The sequence below is a fragment of the Panthera uncia genome, chromosome E3 (assembly GCF_023721935.1).
Source record: "Panthera uncia isolate 11264 chromosome E3, Puncia_PCG_1.0, whole genome shotgun sequence".
In the NCBI taxonomy this organism is placed as follows: Eukaryota; Metazoa; Chordata; class Mammalia; order Carnivora; family Felidae; genus Panthera; species Panthera uncia.
Genome location: NC_064815.1, coordinates 17,834,598 through 17,849,632, shown reverse-complemented (window position 1 = coordinate 17,849,632; position 15,035 = coordinate 17,834,598). Strand labels below are relative to the sequence as shown.

The 15,035-nt window shown below is 56.4% G+C and overlaps 2 protein-coding genes across 5 annotated transcripts; one reads left to right on the top strand and one right to left on the bottom strand.

Moving 5' to 3' along the window:
* The first annotated feature begins 513 nt into the window (after positions 1 to 513).
* STX1B (syntaxin 1B) lies at positions 514 to 7,634 on the top strand. Its single transcript, XM_049638677.1, has 9 exons — positions 514 to 874; positions 1,076 to 1,175; positions 1,290 to 1,364; positions 3,864 to 3,937; positions 4,303 to 4,411; positions 4,592 to 4,665; positions 6,840 to 6,977; positions 7,078 to 7,188; positions 7,445 to 7,634. Exons 1-9 carry the CDS (start codon positions 773 to 775, stop codon positions 7,523 to 7,525), a joined length of 864 nt encoding a protein of 287 aa, XP_049494634.1. The 5' UTR covers positions 514 to 772; the 3' UTR covers positions 7,526 to 7,634.
* Positions 7,635 to 11,049: 3,415 nt separating this feature from the next.
* Positions 11,050 to 14,715, bottom strand: HSD3B7 (hydroxy-delta-5-steroid dehydrogenase, 3 beta- and steroid delta-isomerase 7). Of its 4 annotated transcripts, none has more exons than XM_049638673.1 (8): positions 14,564 to 14,715; positions 14,042 to 14,209; positions 13,676 to 13,831; positions 13,315 to 13,423; positions 12,910 to 13,009; positions 12,587 to 12,749; positions 11,636 to 12,096; positions 11,050 to 11,320 (listed from the first exon to the last, which is right to left on the bottom strand). In XM_049638673.1, the coding sequence occupies exons 1-7, from the start codon at positions 14,682 to 14,684 to the stop codon at positions 11,681 to 11,683; spliced, it is 1,233 nt and encodes a 410-aa protein (XP_049494630.1). In that variant the 5' UTR covers positions 14,685 to 14,715; the 3' UTR covers positions 11,050 to 11,320; positions 11,636 to 11,680. The 4 variants fall into 4 exon arrangements, with proteins under 4 accessions (XP_049494630.1, XP_049494631.1, XP_049494632.1 ...); XM_049638674.1 differs by having other exon boundaries at positions 11,795 to 12,096; XM_049638675.1 differs by having other exon boundaries at positions 14,042 to 14,213; positions 14,564 to 14,648.
* Between the last annotated feature and the right edge of the window lie 320 nt (positions 14,716 to 15,035).

Genomic DNA, 15,035 nt, shown 5'->3' with positions numbered 1-15,035 from the left:
TCTGACGGTGGCGGTGGCGGTGGCGGTGGCGGTGTGGGTGGGTAAATCCCTTTGTGTCTCTGAGCCCTGGGGGTGGAGGGCTGAGCAGCTGCAGGTTGCAACTGGGAAATCCAAGCAAGTGAGAGTAGGTGGGTGTGAAGTTGGGAGAGGCTGGATGAAAGAAGTGAATACGAGGGGCAGAGCAGCTGAGGGGGTGAGCGCAGGCAGCGGGAGGAAGACGCAGGGAGCCGGGGAGGTGGGGGTGCTGCCTGTGGCTCTCCTCCAGCCCTCCCTGGACTTGACTGCTTGCTCAACTTGGCGCCCGCAGCTGGCAGTGAAGTGACCTTGCACAGGGGATGTGGCTGTGGCTGGCAGGGTGGAAGCTGGAGGGGAGCAAAGTAAGGCCTGGGCAGGAGCGGCCGGAAGGGATGGTGGACAGGGTCAGGATCCTGGGCCTCCATTCCAGACCCCAGATGTTGCAAGGCTGACGTTTAGCCAGTTCATATGATACCGGTTCACAGCAGCTGTCCTGAGTGTCACCCACCTCCAGGGTGACTGGGCCAATTCCACCCTTGAGAGGGTGCCTTTTTCTGATTCCCTCCACCCTGTCCTTTGGGCTGTTGGCCACCTGGCTTCCGGGACCCCGTTCCACAAGAGAGCCAGTGTTCATTCTGACCGCTTGGTGCCCTTGCGTATGACCTGCATATGACCTGCCCCCCCGCATATGACCTCTCCCAAGACCTCTGCTCTGAGCCTAAAGCTGGGAGCATCAGACTCGGGGTAGGGACTGTTCATGGATTCTGCCTTTCTTGCCTCCCAGGCGAAAGACAGTGATGATGAAGAGGAGGTGGTCCATGTGGATCGGGATCACTTCATGGATGAGTTCTTTGAACAGGTAACTGAGCTTCCGATGCTCTCAGACCCAGAAGCTGGCCCCCAGCCAACAACTTCCTTTGCCCTGTTCCCGCCCCTGCTCTCCACTTCTACACCCCCTTGGCCCTTAGATCTTGCCCATTTACCTGAACCCTGACTGAGCCCCCGGGGTCCCCTGCCTGGCTCAGCGACTTGGCTGGGTATAGCTGATTTGCTGCTCCAGGTGGAAGAGATCCGGGGCTGCATTGAGAAGCTGTCAGAGGATGTAGAGCAAGTGAAAAAACAGCACAGTGCCATCCTGGCCGCCCCCAACCCAGATGAGAGTGAGTGCTGCTTCTGGGTGGCTGTAAGGGGGATGGGGTTAGACAAGTAAGGGAGTGGGGTAGGGGGTCTGGGCTCCCGTCCGTACGTGTCATCCTCTCTGGCTCTGTCCCCAGAGACCAAACAGGAGCTGGAGGACCTCACCGCAGACATCAAGAAGACTGCCAACAAGGTTCGGTCCAAGTTGAAAGGTGAGGAATGCAATCCCCAGACTAAGGAGGAAAACAACTGTGCCCTCGTTGGACCAAACATGCCTTTCTATAAGGAACGTCTACAAATTTCCAGGACCCAGATTCCTAAACAGTGAGAAAGCACAAAACCCCCAGATTCCCCTCCTTGCTCCAGATTCTTTGGAGAAAGATACACAACAAGGAAGTGAGGGAGGGGGGGTTTTGTCCAAGTTGCGTCTGCACTCTGCTGGATCCATCAGCATGAAGGTCCACCAGAAAATACAGTCTACCAAGTGGCTTTAGTTTCATTAAATCCTTATTTCTCCAGAACAGGTGCCGGGCCTAGCGCTAAGCACCCAGTAGGTGGGCTCAGCAAATGCTTCTGAATTGGTATCGTCGGCTCAGGACAGATTGGGCTGTGTGGCTGACATCAGGAGCTGGCAAGCTTTCAGGAGGGACCTGCCAAATGCTTATGTATTTGCTCTAATTTAAGGACTTGGGTGCTGGTAATAACCACCTTCCCTCAAAGCATTGTGGGTTGGGAACCTCCTTGTCTGCTGGTGCCAGGGGAATAGCAGTGTTACCGTGAGGTGGTAATTCAGTATCAGAAAACATTCGCCAGGCACCTACTTTGTCTGAGGCACATTGCTGGGCTTTGGGGAAGAGGTGTCATGTCAGATGCCTGGCCTTGAGCATACTAACCCTTGTCCAGAGAGAGGAGAACAGGGACTCCATGCCTTCCCCGAGTCAGTGGGAGGTCATGTGTGAGCCTCCAGTGCTGATCTGTAAAAATAAGCCCTCTTTACACTTGTGTGCTGGAAAGGAAAATGGCCCAAACTGGGAGCGCATTAAGTACAAATTCAGACAGACGGAGTTCAACTTCCATCATCAACTCAGTTCTGGACAGCTTCCATCATCAACACATTCCTCACCTCAACTTTCTCGTTGGTACAGTAAGAAAAACAGAAGCAATTTCAAAGCAGGTTTTTGGTTTTGTGTGTGTGGTTTTTTTTGTAGCAATTTTTTTTTCCCCTAAATGAAATCTTACAGAGAACTCCAGTATATACAGCACGTAAAAGTCATGCTGTTCTGGCTGTACTGGGGTTGGGAGACCCAGGGCCCTACCCGCCTCGCCTCCCCTTTACTCCTGGCAACAGTCCTTGAAGTTCTTTCTCAGAAGCAGGGTTCCATGGAACACCATTTAAAAATTCCTGGGCTCAAAGGTTTCTTTGGGCCCATTGAGCTCTGACCTTAACACTCTCTATAAGACCAAGAGGTGGCTCCATGGATCATGAGTCCAGGAACAGACCAAGAAAGAACCCAGAGACAGTAGGAGTGATGTAGAGAAGCTGACCTTCCAGGCCTCCAGAAAAAGAGAGGAAATTTTCTTCTTCTCCATCTTTCTCCAGCCATTTTGATGGCATGAGCTTGGGCTTTGTGTGTGACCTTGGGTCAGTTGTTTTACCCATTTGAACCTCAGCTTCTAGTGTAAAACATGGACTGAATTCCTAGGATTGTTGTAAGAAGTCAGTGAGGTCCTGTAAAGGCCCCCTCACTCCATGGCTTGGCTCCAGTCCCAAGTCTGACAATAGGGTCCCAGTACGGGCCGGAGGCTCTGACTTCCCTGGGTGTGTGTTCCTGTGCTTTTCCAGCAGCAGGTGGGCCAGAGGTGTCACTCAGTTACTGTGCCCACCATTGCAGGTAGGGGAGCATCGGGGGTGCTATTCAGCCCCATATCTCCCCTGCTGCCAGAACAAAGAAGTGATGTTCTCAAGAATGGCCTGGAGGGCCTGGTTGATTCATCCCTGCTGCATTTTCAGAGCACTGTAGATCTTATCACACACAAGCTCTTTTTTAGAAAATCTGAATGATAGATGTTAGGAGTGCATGATCCAGAAGCAGGAATCCCAGTTCATCTGTGCAGCTTTCCCAGAACATCTTGTAGAAGTGAGAATTCCCAAATTAGGGGTCACCTTGCAGGGCTGGGGGAGAGCTATTTTCTATTGGAACATCCCTCCCTCACCCTAGGATTTTGGAAGAAAAGGGCGGCCACTAGAACCTGACTCACCTGGAAGTGCCTGCCTTCTGCCAGAAAAACCTCAGGATGGGTTCCTGCCCTCTTTCCAGAGGCTGTAGGAAATGGAGAGTTCTCCACATACTGGAGACCCTCCAGTGGACTGGGCCCACACCCCCTCAGTGGGGTTAAGCACGAGTTACAGCTGTGGGACTTTCCAAGACCCAGCACTTCCTCCTGAACAAGTAGCCCCTTTCTGTCTGGTGACCCGCGAACCCTCAACCTCCCCTCCTACCTGCCTTCCAGACGCCCTGAAACGTCTGTCCCTCTATTCACCCGCCTCCTGCCCCTGCCCCTTGGATCCTCTACTGTCTGCCCTCGCCATGGGTGTGACATCTCTTCACAGGCCTGGGGCCTGCCTCGGGGTGTCGACCTTTCCTACGTCCCGGACCCCTGCCCCACATGCCCCGGGTCTCCCGCCGGTCACTGCACCCTCTCTCCCGTAGCGATCGAGCAAAGCATTGAACAAGAGGAGGGGCTGAACCGTTCCTCCGCGGACCTGCGCATCCGCAAGACCCAGGTAGGAGGTGGCAGCCTGGCGGGGTTGGGGGGGAGCCGGATCCGACGGGGGAGGACTCCTGGCGGGAGCCAGGCGAAAAGACAGTGGGCGGGCCAGAGCTGAGCAAAGCGCTGGGCGTGGCCAGTGAGGAGCCTGGGCGGGGTTATGGCGGGAGGGCGGGGCTGGGCCCTGTCTCCCAGCTCTGGTTGGGACCCCGCTGGTTAGCGAGTTGAATGGGGGACCTGGCGCGGGGGCGTCCAGGGACTGAGTAATTGTCTAGGGTTGGGATCGCAGCGCGAGTTAAAGAAGGGCCATAGGCCATCTCGGCTCTTCCCCCCTCCACTGCCTCCTTGACCCCTCCTGATGTGTCTGTACCCCTACCCTAGCACTCCACACTCTCCCGGAAGTTCGTGGAAGTAATGACCGAATATAATGCGACCCAGTCCAAGTACCGGGACCGCTGCAAGGACCGGATCCAGCGGCAGCTGGAGATCAGTGCGTGTGCCCCTTTCAAAATCCCCAGGCTTGCCCCAGCCCTCTTCCAGGCCCTTCCTCTCCCTGGAGACCTTAAGGCCAGGTGGGGGGAGGGTGGGCTCCTGGGCCTCTGCCCCATCCCACTACTTCAGGCCCCCAGACTGGCCCAGTCCCTGAGCAGGGAGGGCTTTCTCTCCACAGCTGGAAGGACCACGACGAACGAAGAACTGGAAGACATGCTGGAGAGCGGGAAGTTGGCCATCTTCACCGATGATGTGAGCCCCGGGTGGGGGTGGGTCTGGTTTTGGAAAACATTTACTCTCTTCCCTCCCCAAGCCGAGGCCAAGCTAAGGTCCTAAATCCACCGTGGAATAACAAAGAGTGGGAAGCCAGGACCTGGAACCGGGGAATTCCATGGGAGCAGAGCAGGAAGGCACCCCCATAAAAAAGGCCAACCTTTTGAGTAACCAGATAATGTTCTAAGCCCTTTACATATTGACAGTTACCTGCTACCTCATTCAGCCCTCACCACCACCCTCCGAGGCAGCCAGATTTCAGCGATGGGGTTAAATAACTTGTCTAAGGCCCCAGAGCCAGGATCCGGACCTGCGGTCTCCTGTCAGGGCTGGGGCTCTTCAGTGCTAAGATATACTACTCCCTCCTGAAGCGGGTCATTTCACCAAATGACTAATTTGCCTACATGGTGAAAAAAATTTTTAAAGTACCAGTTTTACTTTTGCTGACATTTTGCACCCTGCCCTTGTCATCTTCAGTGTGACTGGATGGGCTTCCCCACTGTAGTTCTTTCTCTTTGTAGATTTTGCCTTGGCCTGCCCAGTTCTGTCTCCCTGCTTCTGCTGGCAGAATGGCTCTGGTTTAGATTTCTAGACCAGAATTCAAGTATGTTCAGTGTCTATCTAGCAGTTTTTAGTAAATTGTTATTTAGAGAACTGATCTTTGTTAAATTAGCTTTGAGCAATTGATTAGGGCCCGTTAGCCTGGAGCCCTCCCAAACAGCTCTGCCCAGTCTCTCTGTCTGAGAATGGAGAGGAGCTTGGTGGGTTCCAAGAGGACAGAACTGATCCCCACCAGCAAAGCCACCATAACTGCAATGCAAACGCATCATTACAATGCAGGGTGGTTGGGATCTTGCCTGAGGGATGCCCTGCCTGCAGACAGGCCCTAAGGTAGTGGTTAACTACTGGAGTCAGGGAAAGATTCCTGGGGGGAGTAGCATTGAGCTGTGCTTTAAGAAACAAGGAACATTTGGACATGGTGAGATGGGCAAAGGGCCCACTAGACAAAGGGTACAGATTGAACAAAGACAGGGAGAGGGAACCACTTGCCAAACAGCCATTGAATGATTTGGGCTCATAGAGGATATGTAGGAGATGAGGGCAGAAAGGGAGACTGAGCCCTGGCTAGAGTAAAGGTGTGTAACCTGTGGTGGTGGAGAGTGGGGAGGAATAGAGGAGAGCCCTGGAGGGTTTTAGAGCAGAGGAGTGGCTCCTTATGGAGCCTGAACAGTGAGGAGTTTGGGAAGAGAGTGGCCTGGCTCAGGCCAGGTTGTCTGCGGGGAGGAGGTATATCTGATTGTGGGTTGGGATCTCTCTCTTCCCCTGACTCTTGAGGGCTACAGTGCATTTCTTTTTTTTCTTTTTTAATGTTTATTTATTCTTGAGAGAGAGAGAGAGAGGGAGAGAGAGAGAGAGATACAGAGAATGAGCAGGGGAGGGGCAGAGAGGGAGACCCAGAATCCGAAGTAGGCTCCAGGCTCTAGGCCCTGGGCTGTCAGCACAGAGCCTGATGCGGGGCTCGAACTCATGGACCACGAGATCATGACCTGAGCCAAAGTCGGACGCTCAACCGACTGAGCCACCCAGGTGCTCCAGTGCATTTCTTTATTAGTTCTCCCCCATCTAATGTCACAGGGGCTCCAGAGTGGGCACTCTGCCTTCTCCTCTAGTCCTCCTCTCCTACTTGCTTTCACTGTTGTGTCCTCTTTCTTTACCCTGTCTGCCTTTGACCAGATGGGTGCCCCCGAAGCTAGTGGTGGCTCTGCACCCCTATCTCTCTCCTCCCTGGGCTTCCCAGATGTGTGTGTGTTAGAGGAAGCCCTGGGTGAGGTGGTGGGCTCAGGTTGGTTTTTATTTCTTGTATCTTAACAGGCCTCTTTTAGTGCCTTACTGTGTGCCAGGGACTGTTGTAATCAGCGTATACATATCAACTCACTTAATGTGCACAACTGTGGGAGGTGGGCACTGCTATTATCCACCTTTTCTAGGTGTGGAAACCGAGGCCTAGAAAGGTTAAACGGTTTGCCCACAGTTAGAGCTGGTAAATGACAGTTGGATTTGAACCCAGATGCTCTGGCTGCAGAATCCAAACTCATGGGAGTTAAGGGTGGTCTGCAGCTCCTCCCCCCTGTCCCCCACCCCCATTGCCCTAGATCAAAATGGACTCGCAGATGACAAAGCAGGCACTGAATGAGATCGAGACGAGGCACAACGAGATCATCAAACTGGAAACCAGCATCCGAGAGCTGCATGACATGTTTGTGGACATGGCCATGCTCGTGGAAAGCCAGGTACTGCCTTTCCCGCACATTCTAGGAGTCTGCCCTACGTCCCTGGGGTTCTTTCCTTTAGCCCAACCCCTACCCTGTCCTGTGCACATCTCCTCTGCAGGGTGAGATGATTGACCGCATTGAGTACAACGTGGAACATTCCGTGGACTATGTGGAGCGAGCTGTGTCTGACACCAAGAAAGCTGTGAAATATCAGAGCAAGGCCCGGAGGGTGAGCTGGGGCGGGTGGGCCTGTGGGACAGGTGGGCTGGGCTGAGCGGTCGGGGCAGGGCTCAGGCCAGGGCTGAGGTGAGTGATGAAATCCAGAGGGAGGCCTTATCTCTGGCTCTGACCTCTTCCTTTTTCTGTTTTCTCTCCCCTCCTCTTTTTCCTTACACCTGCTTCCCCATCTTTCCCTGCATCTGTCTGTCTCCCTTTATCTCTCTGTCTCTCTCCTCCTTCCTCCCTGTCACCCTTTCTGCCTGCAGAAGAAAATCATGATCATCATTTGCTGTGTGGTGCTGGGGGTGGTCTTGGCGTCATCCATTGGGGGGACGCTGGGCTTGTAGGCCCCCCCCATCTCTCCCAGACCCTTCCCCCACCACATTGGGAGCAATACCCCCACCATCCCCTTCCATCCCCTGCTCCAGGCTCACCCCCAAGACAGACCCAGGCAGCCCCCCCTTCCCACCCCCCGTCAGACCCTGGAGTCCCTGGACCTCACCCCGCCATGGACCACCCCTGCCCCCGCACGTAGATAGCAGCAGGCGTGATTACACATGCACACCAACATGCATGCCGCCAGCACATGCTCGAGACGTGTGGACACCCCAGCGTGTGTGTGTATGTGTGTAGATGTGTGTAGAAACACCAAATCACCCTTAGGCGCGGTCCATCCCCCCCCCCCCCCCCCCCCCCCCCCCCGCCTCAGGTCTGTGTGTCTTCTGAGCTTCCCCCTTTCACTTGGGTTGTTGTGTGTAGACTGTGGCCGGGTATAACACAGCAGCCCACCAAGCCCCGCTCTGTCTTCTGTGAATAGATGCGTGTGTGTGTGTGTGTGTGGCCACAGATCCACAGACGCACAATTCGCGTACATGGAATTTTGTGTTTGAGTGTTTGAATCCAACACAACAGCACTTCTTCCACGGATCCCCACCTCCCCCATGTCTGCTATAGGTAGGGCCGGTCGTGAGTGTACAGACGCTCACACTCACATTCCCAGAGGATCCAGGTGGGCCCAGACACACATAGGCCATGGCAGACACCCCAGTGTGATGTGAAGCAGACCCTCCTGGCTTAGGCACCCCAGGGGCTGGCACGTGTCCCAGGGAGCCCCAGGGGCTGGCACGTGTCCCAGGGAGCGTGTGTGTGCATGTGTGTGCATTGTGAGCCTGTGGAGTTTAGCCAAGGTGAGTGGAAGTGTGTAAATAAGCTAGCTCGGCCTGTGTATACGTGTGCATTTCCCCCAGCAGGTAATGTGAGGAATACGTGTGTGTGTGTGTGTGTGTGTGCGCGTGTGTCTCAAGGACGTGCCTGAAATTTGATGGGTCTTCTCCTCGGACAGAGCTCTCCATATTGTGCGCTGGACACCCAATTTGGGTAGGCCCAAAAATACACATTTCTGTGCTATGTGGAATACGTCTGTGTGAGAGTGTGTGCGCGTGTGCCCACGTGTGTGTCTAGAGGCTTTCTACATGGTGTGTTTCTGCCCGCCTGTGTGTTATATGCACACACGTTTGTCTTTAAAGACGCGTGCCCCGTCCAGGTTTGTTTATCTGGACGTATCTGCCCTCTCCCTCTCTCCCCAGAGCTGCCGACCAACATCTGGTGTGGTCACACACCGTCCCATCAACATTGTGCAACTGCAGCTTCCTGCCCTGCCAGGTTTCAGAGCCCCTGTGCACACGTGCCCACACGCCTGTGTTTCTCTGTGTCTCTGCCAGAGGGTAGACCTTTGTTGAGAGCGGGTGCACCTCGGTGTGCTCACGCATGTCCGGGCTGAGGGGGCCTCGTGCGGGGGGCCCACTGAGGCACATACATACACACAGGAACATGCATGCTCCCACGGGCGTGGTGCCCTTTCAGGCTGCACCCACTTGCACGTAGATGCCACCCAAAAGGGCTATTTGTGGGAAATGTTACTGACGAGGCGAATGTCAAGGGCCACCCCAGACAGATCGAAAATTAGGGCATTCCTGCCTTCCGCACATTTACCTCCGAACCGGCCGGGGCTTGTCCTCACCACCACATCTGACACTCTGGACTCTGACTCAGGGACTGGAACTGTTATTTCAGGAATACTGGAATGGCCGGTTGGCAGCAGCCACTCAGGGTGAGCCGAGTCCCAGGACCCATCCCCTGCCGAAATGTTGGCAATAGCTATCCCCCACCCCCCTGCCCGTCCCCTGGGTTGAGATTGAAGGTGAGGGCACAGGCCCGAGCTTCTGAGGGTGAAGAAAGGGCCCACTCCTCCCTCACTGTGTAGACAGCACATGCACTATGCGTGGAGGGTTGGGGGGTAAGGTTGGTGGCCGGGCCACAGGAGATGCATGAGCAAAGGACCCACATATACAGGATTGAACACACAAGAAGTACGCCCTGCCCCAGGGTTGGGTGTGTGTGTGCAGATTGTCTCCCGGGGTCCCACTTCATGTGATGTGGTGTGTGTGTGTGTGTGTGTGTGTGAGAGAGAGAGAGAGAGAGAGGGAGACAAAGACACAGGGAGACAATGCGGATGTGACCTTCTGGAACACAATACCCCTCCCACCCTCACCCAGCTCAAGTAGCTTGACCCTACTTGAGCTGTGTGAGCCCTGCCTGTGTGACGCCAATATATGTAACCCCCAAGGTGGGCTCTGTTGAGGAGGGGAGCCTGTCTGTCCCTTCCAAGAATGTCCTTCTTCAGGACAGGCAGTTTGCCCCAGTGTCTGATTACAGCCCTCCTGCTCCCCTCTCAGGCTTCTTTGGGGACATCAGAGCAGGCCCCAGCATCCCCACCCTTTTTCCTTCCTGCTGTCTAGCCAGGACACCCTTGTGGCCCCGGTGTTTCCAGAATTCCTACAGCCTTGGGGCCACAAGAACGAGGGTGGAGCCACGGCTGGAATGATGCTGTTGCCTCCTTGAGTGGTATTAGGCCCATAGCTGTCCATTCCTGGGTCTCCATTGGACCAGAGGATCCCCGAGGGTCTGCTGTGCCCCACCTTCTGCAAGTCCCACAGGTCATATGATGTGTTTGCTTGTTGGCTGCCGTGTCTGTACGTGTCCTGGAATGTTGTCTGGGGGCTGGTGGCTTTTGCATGTTCTTGGACGAGTGTGCTGCTCACCCTCCGTGCACCTACGACCTCCAAGCCCATGTGTGCCCTGTGGGTGGTCCTGGGCCTGGCCAGGGCTCGCTGCTTCCCCGTCCCCTTTCTCCCTAGCCCCGCCTCTCATGAAGCACACTGCGTGTCCATCCCATGTGCCTGTGGGTCGATGCACGCTCTTGCCACGCCTTGAGCGTGTGTACATGATGTGTTCTATGCATTCACCCTGTCCCCCCCAGCCTGCCCCGCAGAGGACAAGATGGGTGGCGCCCGGCTCCCTTCTTCCCCCCACCGCCCCCTTCCCGCTGTGCAGCCGTGTGCGTTGGCGTGTGTTTCCGTGTCGCTGGCGTGTCACGTGATGTAGCCGTGTTTGCTGACATGAGCCCTTGCCCCTCCTGTTTCTCCGTTGGTTTCTAGAGCTCTTTCCCTTTCCTCCCCAGAGGGGACAGGACTCCTGGGGCCTGGCTGGGGGCCCAGAGCCAGGCCACCCTCTCCTGTTAGCCCTCAGAGTCCCATTTCTCTCTATTGGTGACCAAGTTGCAAATGGATAAAACACAGGAAAATTCTGCCCCGCCCCCTGCCCTGCATGTCCTGTCCCCAGAGCCCCCCCACCCCCACCCCCACCCCGGGCCGGGGCGGGCCCCGTGGGACGGGAGAAATAGCAACCAATCCAACAGCGGGCGTGCTGTGTGCTCACTTCCTTCTGTCCCCACATGGGACGGGCGCCGTGGGGAAGGGGGAGACATGGTGGGAGGCGGGAGGGAGACCTGGACAGGCAGATGGGCACAGGCTTGGATAAGGAACTTTAATCTAGGGCTTGGCCAGGTACATCATTACCAGGGCATCCTCAGGCCGAGATCGAACATTACTGCAGGAACTAATTTGGGTGGAGGGGTGGGAAGAAGGGAAAATACACAGATTTGCGTAGGCTTCATTGAAAAGAGCTGTCCAAAGGTGATCAATGTTTGAAAATAATGGGACTGTGATCCCTGAGGGAGGGCCAAAGGTGGTGACAGGAGCCAGAAAGTATCTTCACTCTGAATCCAGGCCTGAGGGTCACACCTGGACACAAGAAAGCCAGCATGAAGCCCATGGAACTCCTACTCACTTCCTGCTCGAAAAGCCAGAAATGGGATGGGCAGTTGAGAACATCAGGGGAATCAGACATCCGCCAACCAGCCATCAGGCCTGGGTTGAGAGTGAAGACATGCCTGCCCCAAAACCCTGCCCTAGAACTTAGACGCATCAGGACATGGACTGAAGGCTCATGGGATTAAAACTGTGGAGAGCTGTAGGATAACCAGTGTGGCACCAGACCCCTCTTCCAGCTCTAGAATGCAGCCTTCCCTCCCCACCCAGGGTTTGAGGGCTCTGGACCTGGATGGATGTGCCATGCTGGGCTCCAGGGCCCCAGCTCCACTGCTAAGGGGCTGAACCCTCCACGGCCTGTACCCAGCGGATGGTGCGGGTCCGGCTGTCCTCCCACGAGAATAGGGGCTTGTAGCCGAAATGGCGCTGGGCTTTGTCGGTGCTCACGGTGAAGGTGGTGTTGGCCACGGCCAGCGTGTAGGGGTTGAGCAGGGGGGCGTAGAGCAGCAGTGGCCGCAGCAGCCACTGCAGCAGGGCATTGAGAGTAGCCAGGAGCATCAGCAGCCAGTAGGGCACCAGCAGGCGGGTGTCCACCAGCCGCAGCCCACAGGGGCCCAGGAACTCCATGTTGAAGTCCTCGTAGCTCTTATAGGGTGATTCGTCATAGCAGAAGTACACCTGGCCGCCCATCAGCGCAGCTCGCTGCTCCAGCTCTTGGGCTACCAGCACGTGCATCCAGGCCACATTGCCTGCCAGTGGAGGAGGGGAGGCGAATGTGCCCCTGAGTGCCCTGGAGACGACGCAGACGCTGCTCTCCCCTGGGCAGGCCCGTGTCCAAGCCACACCCCCTCCGTGGGCTCACGTAGGCACGCCCACATAACCACAGCGCGGGTGAAGGGTGCTTTCTCCTCTGCCCTGTAGCCACTTGCCCTCCCGGGCCGGCCTGCATGGATGCTACTTCTTCTGTTGGCCCTGTGTAGATGCTGCCCCTGTCCTCTCCTGGGGAGAGGCCGCTCCCGTAATTGCAGTCCTGTCCTCAGCCTGTGGCATGTTTTCTACGTTAGCCTTCCCAACTCACACAACTGCAGTTTCCTCTGCGGCCGGCGCAAAGCCTGCATCTCCGTCTACTCTGGTCCACATATGGCTCACCCTTTTCTAGCCAGGGCACACACCGCCCACCCTGGACCACATGGGTCCTGCCCTGTTCTTAGCCTGCCTGCTGTGTAGGCTGGGCCTTACCCACATAGACCCGGCTGTGCTCCACAGAGGCTGGGATGGCCCGGAAGAGCCGACCCCCCAGACGAAGGCCCTGGTGGTAGAAGTCCCTCATGATCTGGTGGCCTTCGCCGTAGATGCCAGTGGGACGCAGGGCACATGTCACCAAGGACAGTCCCCCATGGACCTGGGGGCAAAAGGCAGGCACGGCTAAGACCTAGGACCCAGAGGCCTGAACTGGCCTCCTCAACCTGGAGATTGGATACAAAAAAGTCCTGCTGGCCCTGGCTCTGCCTCTGACCAGGAGCCCTCCACACCCCCACTTTGTGTCTCTTCTCCTGTCTCACCTTCCTTCCATTGGCTTCCAGGACCAGCCGTTCAGCTTGGGCCTTGCTGCAAGGGTAAGGGTGTCTGTGTATTGCTTCATATGGGGTGTCTTCATTGCCCCTAGTTGGGGGAGAGGGAAAATTTTTTTTTTTAATGTTTTACTTATTTTGAGAGAGAGAGAGAGAGAGAGAGAGAGAGATATCAGGGAGGGGCAGAGAGAAAGAGAATCCCAAGCAGGCTCCGTGCTGCCAGCGCGGAGCCCGATGTGGGGCTCGACCTCAGGGTTCGTGAAATCACGACCTAAGCCCAGATCAAGAGTGGGACCCTCAGCCGACTGAGCCACCCAGGTGCCCTGGGGAGAGGGAAAGGTCTTAATGCTGAGGGGAGATGGGGCTCTTACAGTATCGAGGGGAACCTCAGCTTACCTGTAGAAGGGGTGGCCTTTGATATTGGGCCCCACAACTTCCATGCTGCTCGTGTAGACCAGGAACCGTGTTCCAGTCTGCACACAAGCCTCAATCACGTTTTTTGTGCCTGGGAGAGGTGGTGGGGAGAGGGTGTACCCGAGCTAAAACTTCCTCCCTCTCTGCATCTTTCCTACCCACCCCCATCCCCAATTTGGGTGAGGGCCCGTGGCTTCCTTCCCCAGGTCCCACAGCAGGTCAGTGAGGGCTGCTGACCTGCTATTACAGGGGCAGGAGTACCCATACCCAGAGGACAGGTTTCCACAGGAGGATCACAGAAGTCAAGGTCAAAGAGGGGGTGGGGAACAAACAGCCACCTCACCCTGGACGTTGACCTCATAGATGGTCTCAGGACTGGCCCTCCCAAACACATCCACCAGCCCAGCTGTGTGGATGACCACGTGGGCTCCAGCTACAGCCGCTGCCACCTCATGGGCCTGGGTCACATCCCCCTGGATGGCGGTCACCTGCACGGGCCCTGGTAGGGATAGGAGCAGGCAGAGGCAGTGTCAGAGCTGGGGCCACCGGCCAGCTGCTGGGTTCAGCCTACACCCTCGGGAGCCACATGTTCCCAGCGTGACTCATTCATCCCATCCATGTGCACCGGAAGACATAAACAGGCATCATCTTTTCCACCACGGCAAAGGGAGTCCACCCACCACCCCCGTTCCCTCTGCTCCACGATCACCTGTCTTCAGCTCCTCCAGCCAGGGACCCAGGTGCAGGTCAAAGACCCGCAGCTCATAGAGCCGGGGTTCCCGCTGCAGTAGCATCCGCACCACATGCTCCCCTAGGAAGCCGCAGCCACCTGTGACCAGGTACACCAGCTTCCGGGTCTCCGCAGAGTCTGCCATGCCTGGCTGGGGAGGAGAACTGGAGTTGCCTGCCATCACCTACCCCAGTGCCAGCAGCTCACCTGTTACTCCTAGACAGGGCCTCTGGCCCAGTGGACTGGATCAGCGATCCAGGGGCCGGAGCTGCTCTTGGAGGCTGCAGCGGCCAGGCTAACCCACCCTCTGACTACAGTTAGTGAGATAAGAAGGGGGAGGGCCTGGCATTTGGGAAGGGCTCAGGGTTTGAGCTGGAGGGGGAGGTTCTGGGACAAAAATGGAGGGTAGGAGTTAAGGGGCTGGGAAGGAAGGGAGAGGGAGATGGGGAAGACTGTAACTAGGGAAAGGGACCCGTGGGCCCCGGCATCACCTCTGCCTACCTGCAGCCACAGTCCCAGGGTGCCCAAACTGGCCACCGGAGGAGGGACCCTCTTCTCTCGGCGCCTGGGCCAGCCGACCAACACACCGTCCCCTTCCGCTTGCTCCTCCCTCCTGGCCCATTCCAGGAACAGACACCAGCCCAGCCTCCACCCCTCTGTCCCCCGCACTCTTGCCATAGGGCGCCCCCTGGTGGCCACTCTGTACTCCACTGCCATCTGGTTCCAGCAAAGAACTTGGGGAAGGGGCTGGGGAAGCCAGAACCAGCTGGGTGGCTACTGAGGATGGAGCAGGTGGGGTGACCTCATTGCCACTGCATGATGTCAGTCCTTCCCTTTTGCTGGATTTCCCAGGATGCCAGAAGCCCAGCAGTAACTGTGGTTCTGGGAAGGGAAGAGAGGCCTGACCTTGGCCCAGCTCTGGCTGACCTTGGTGGGGGATTTCTGGATGACTATTCCTGCCTATTAGGTGACC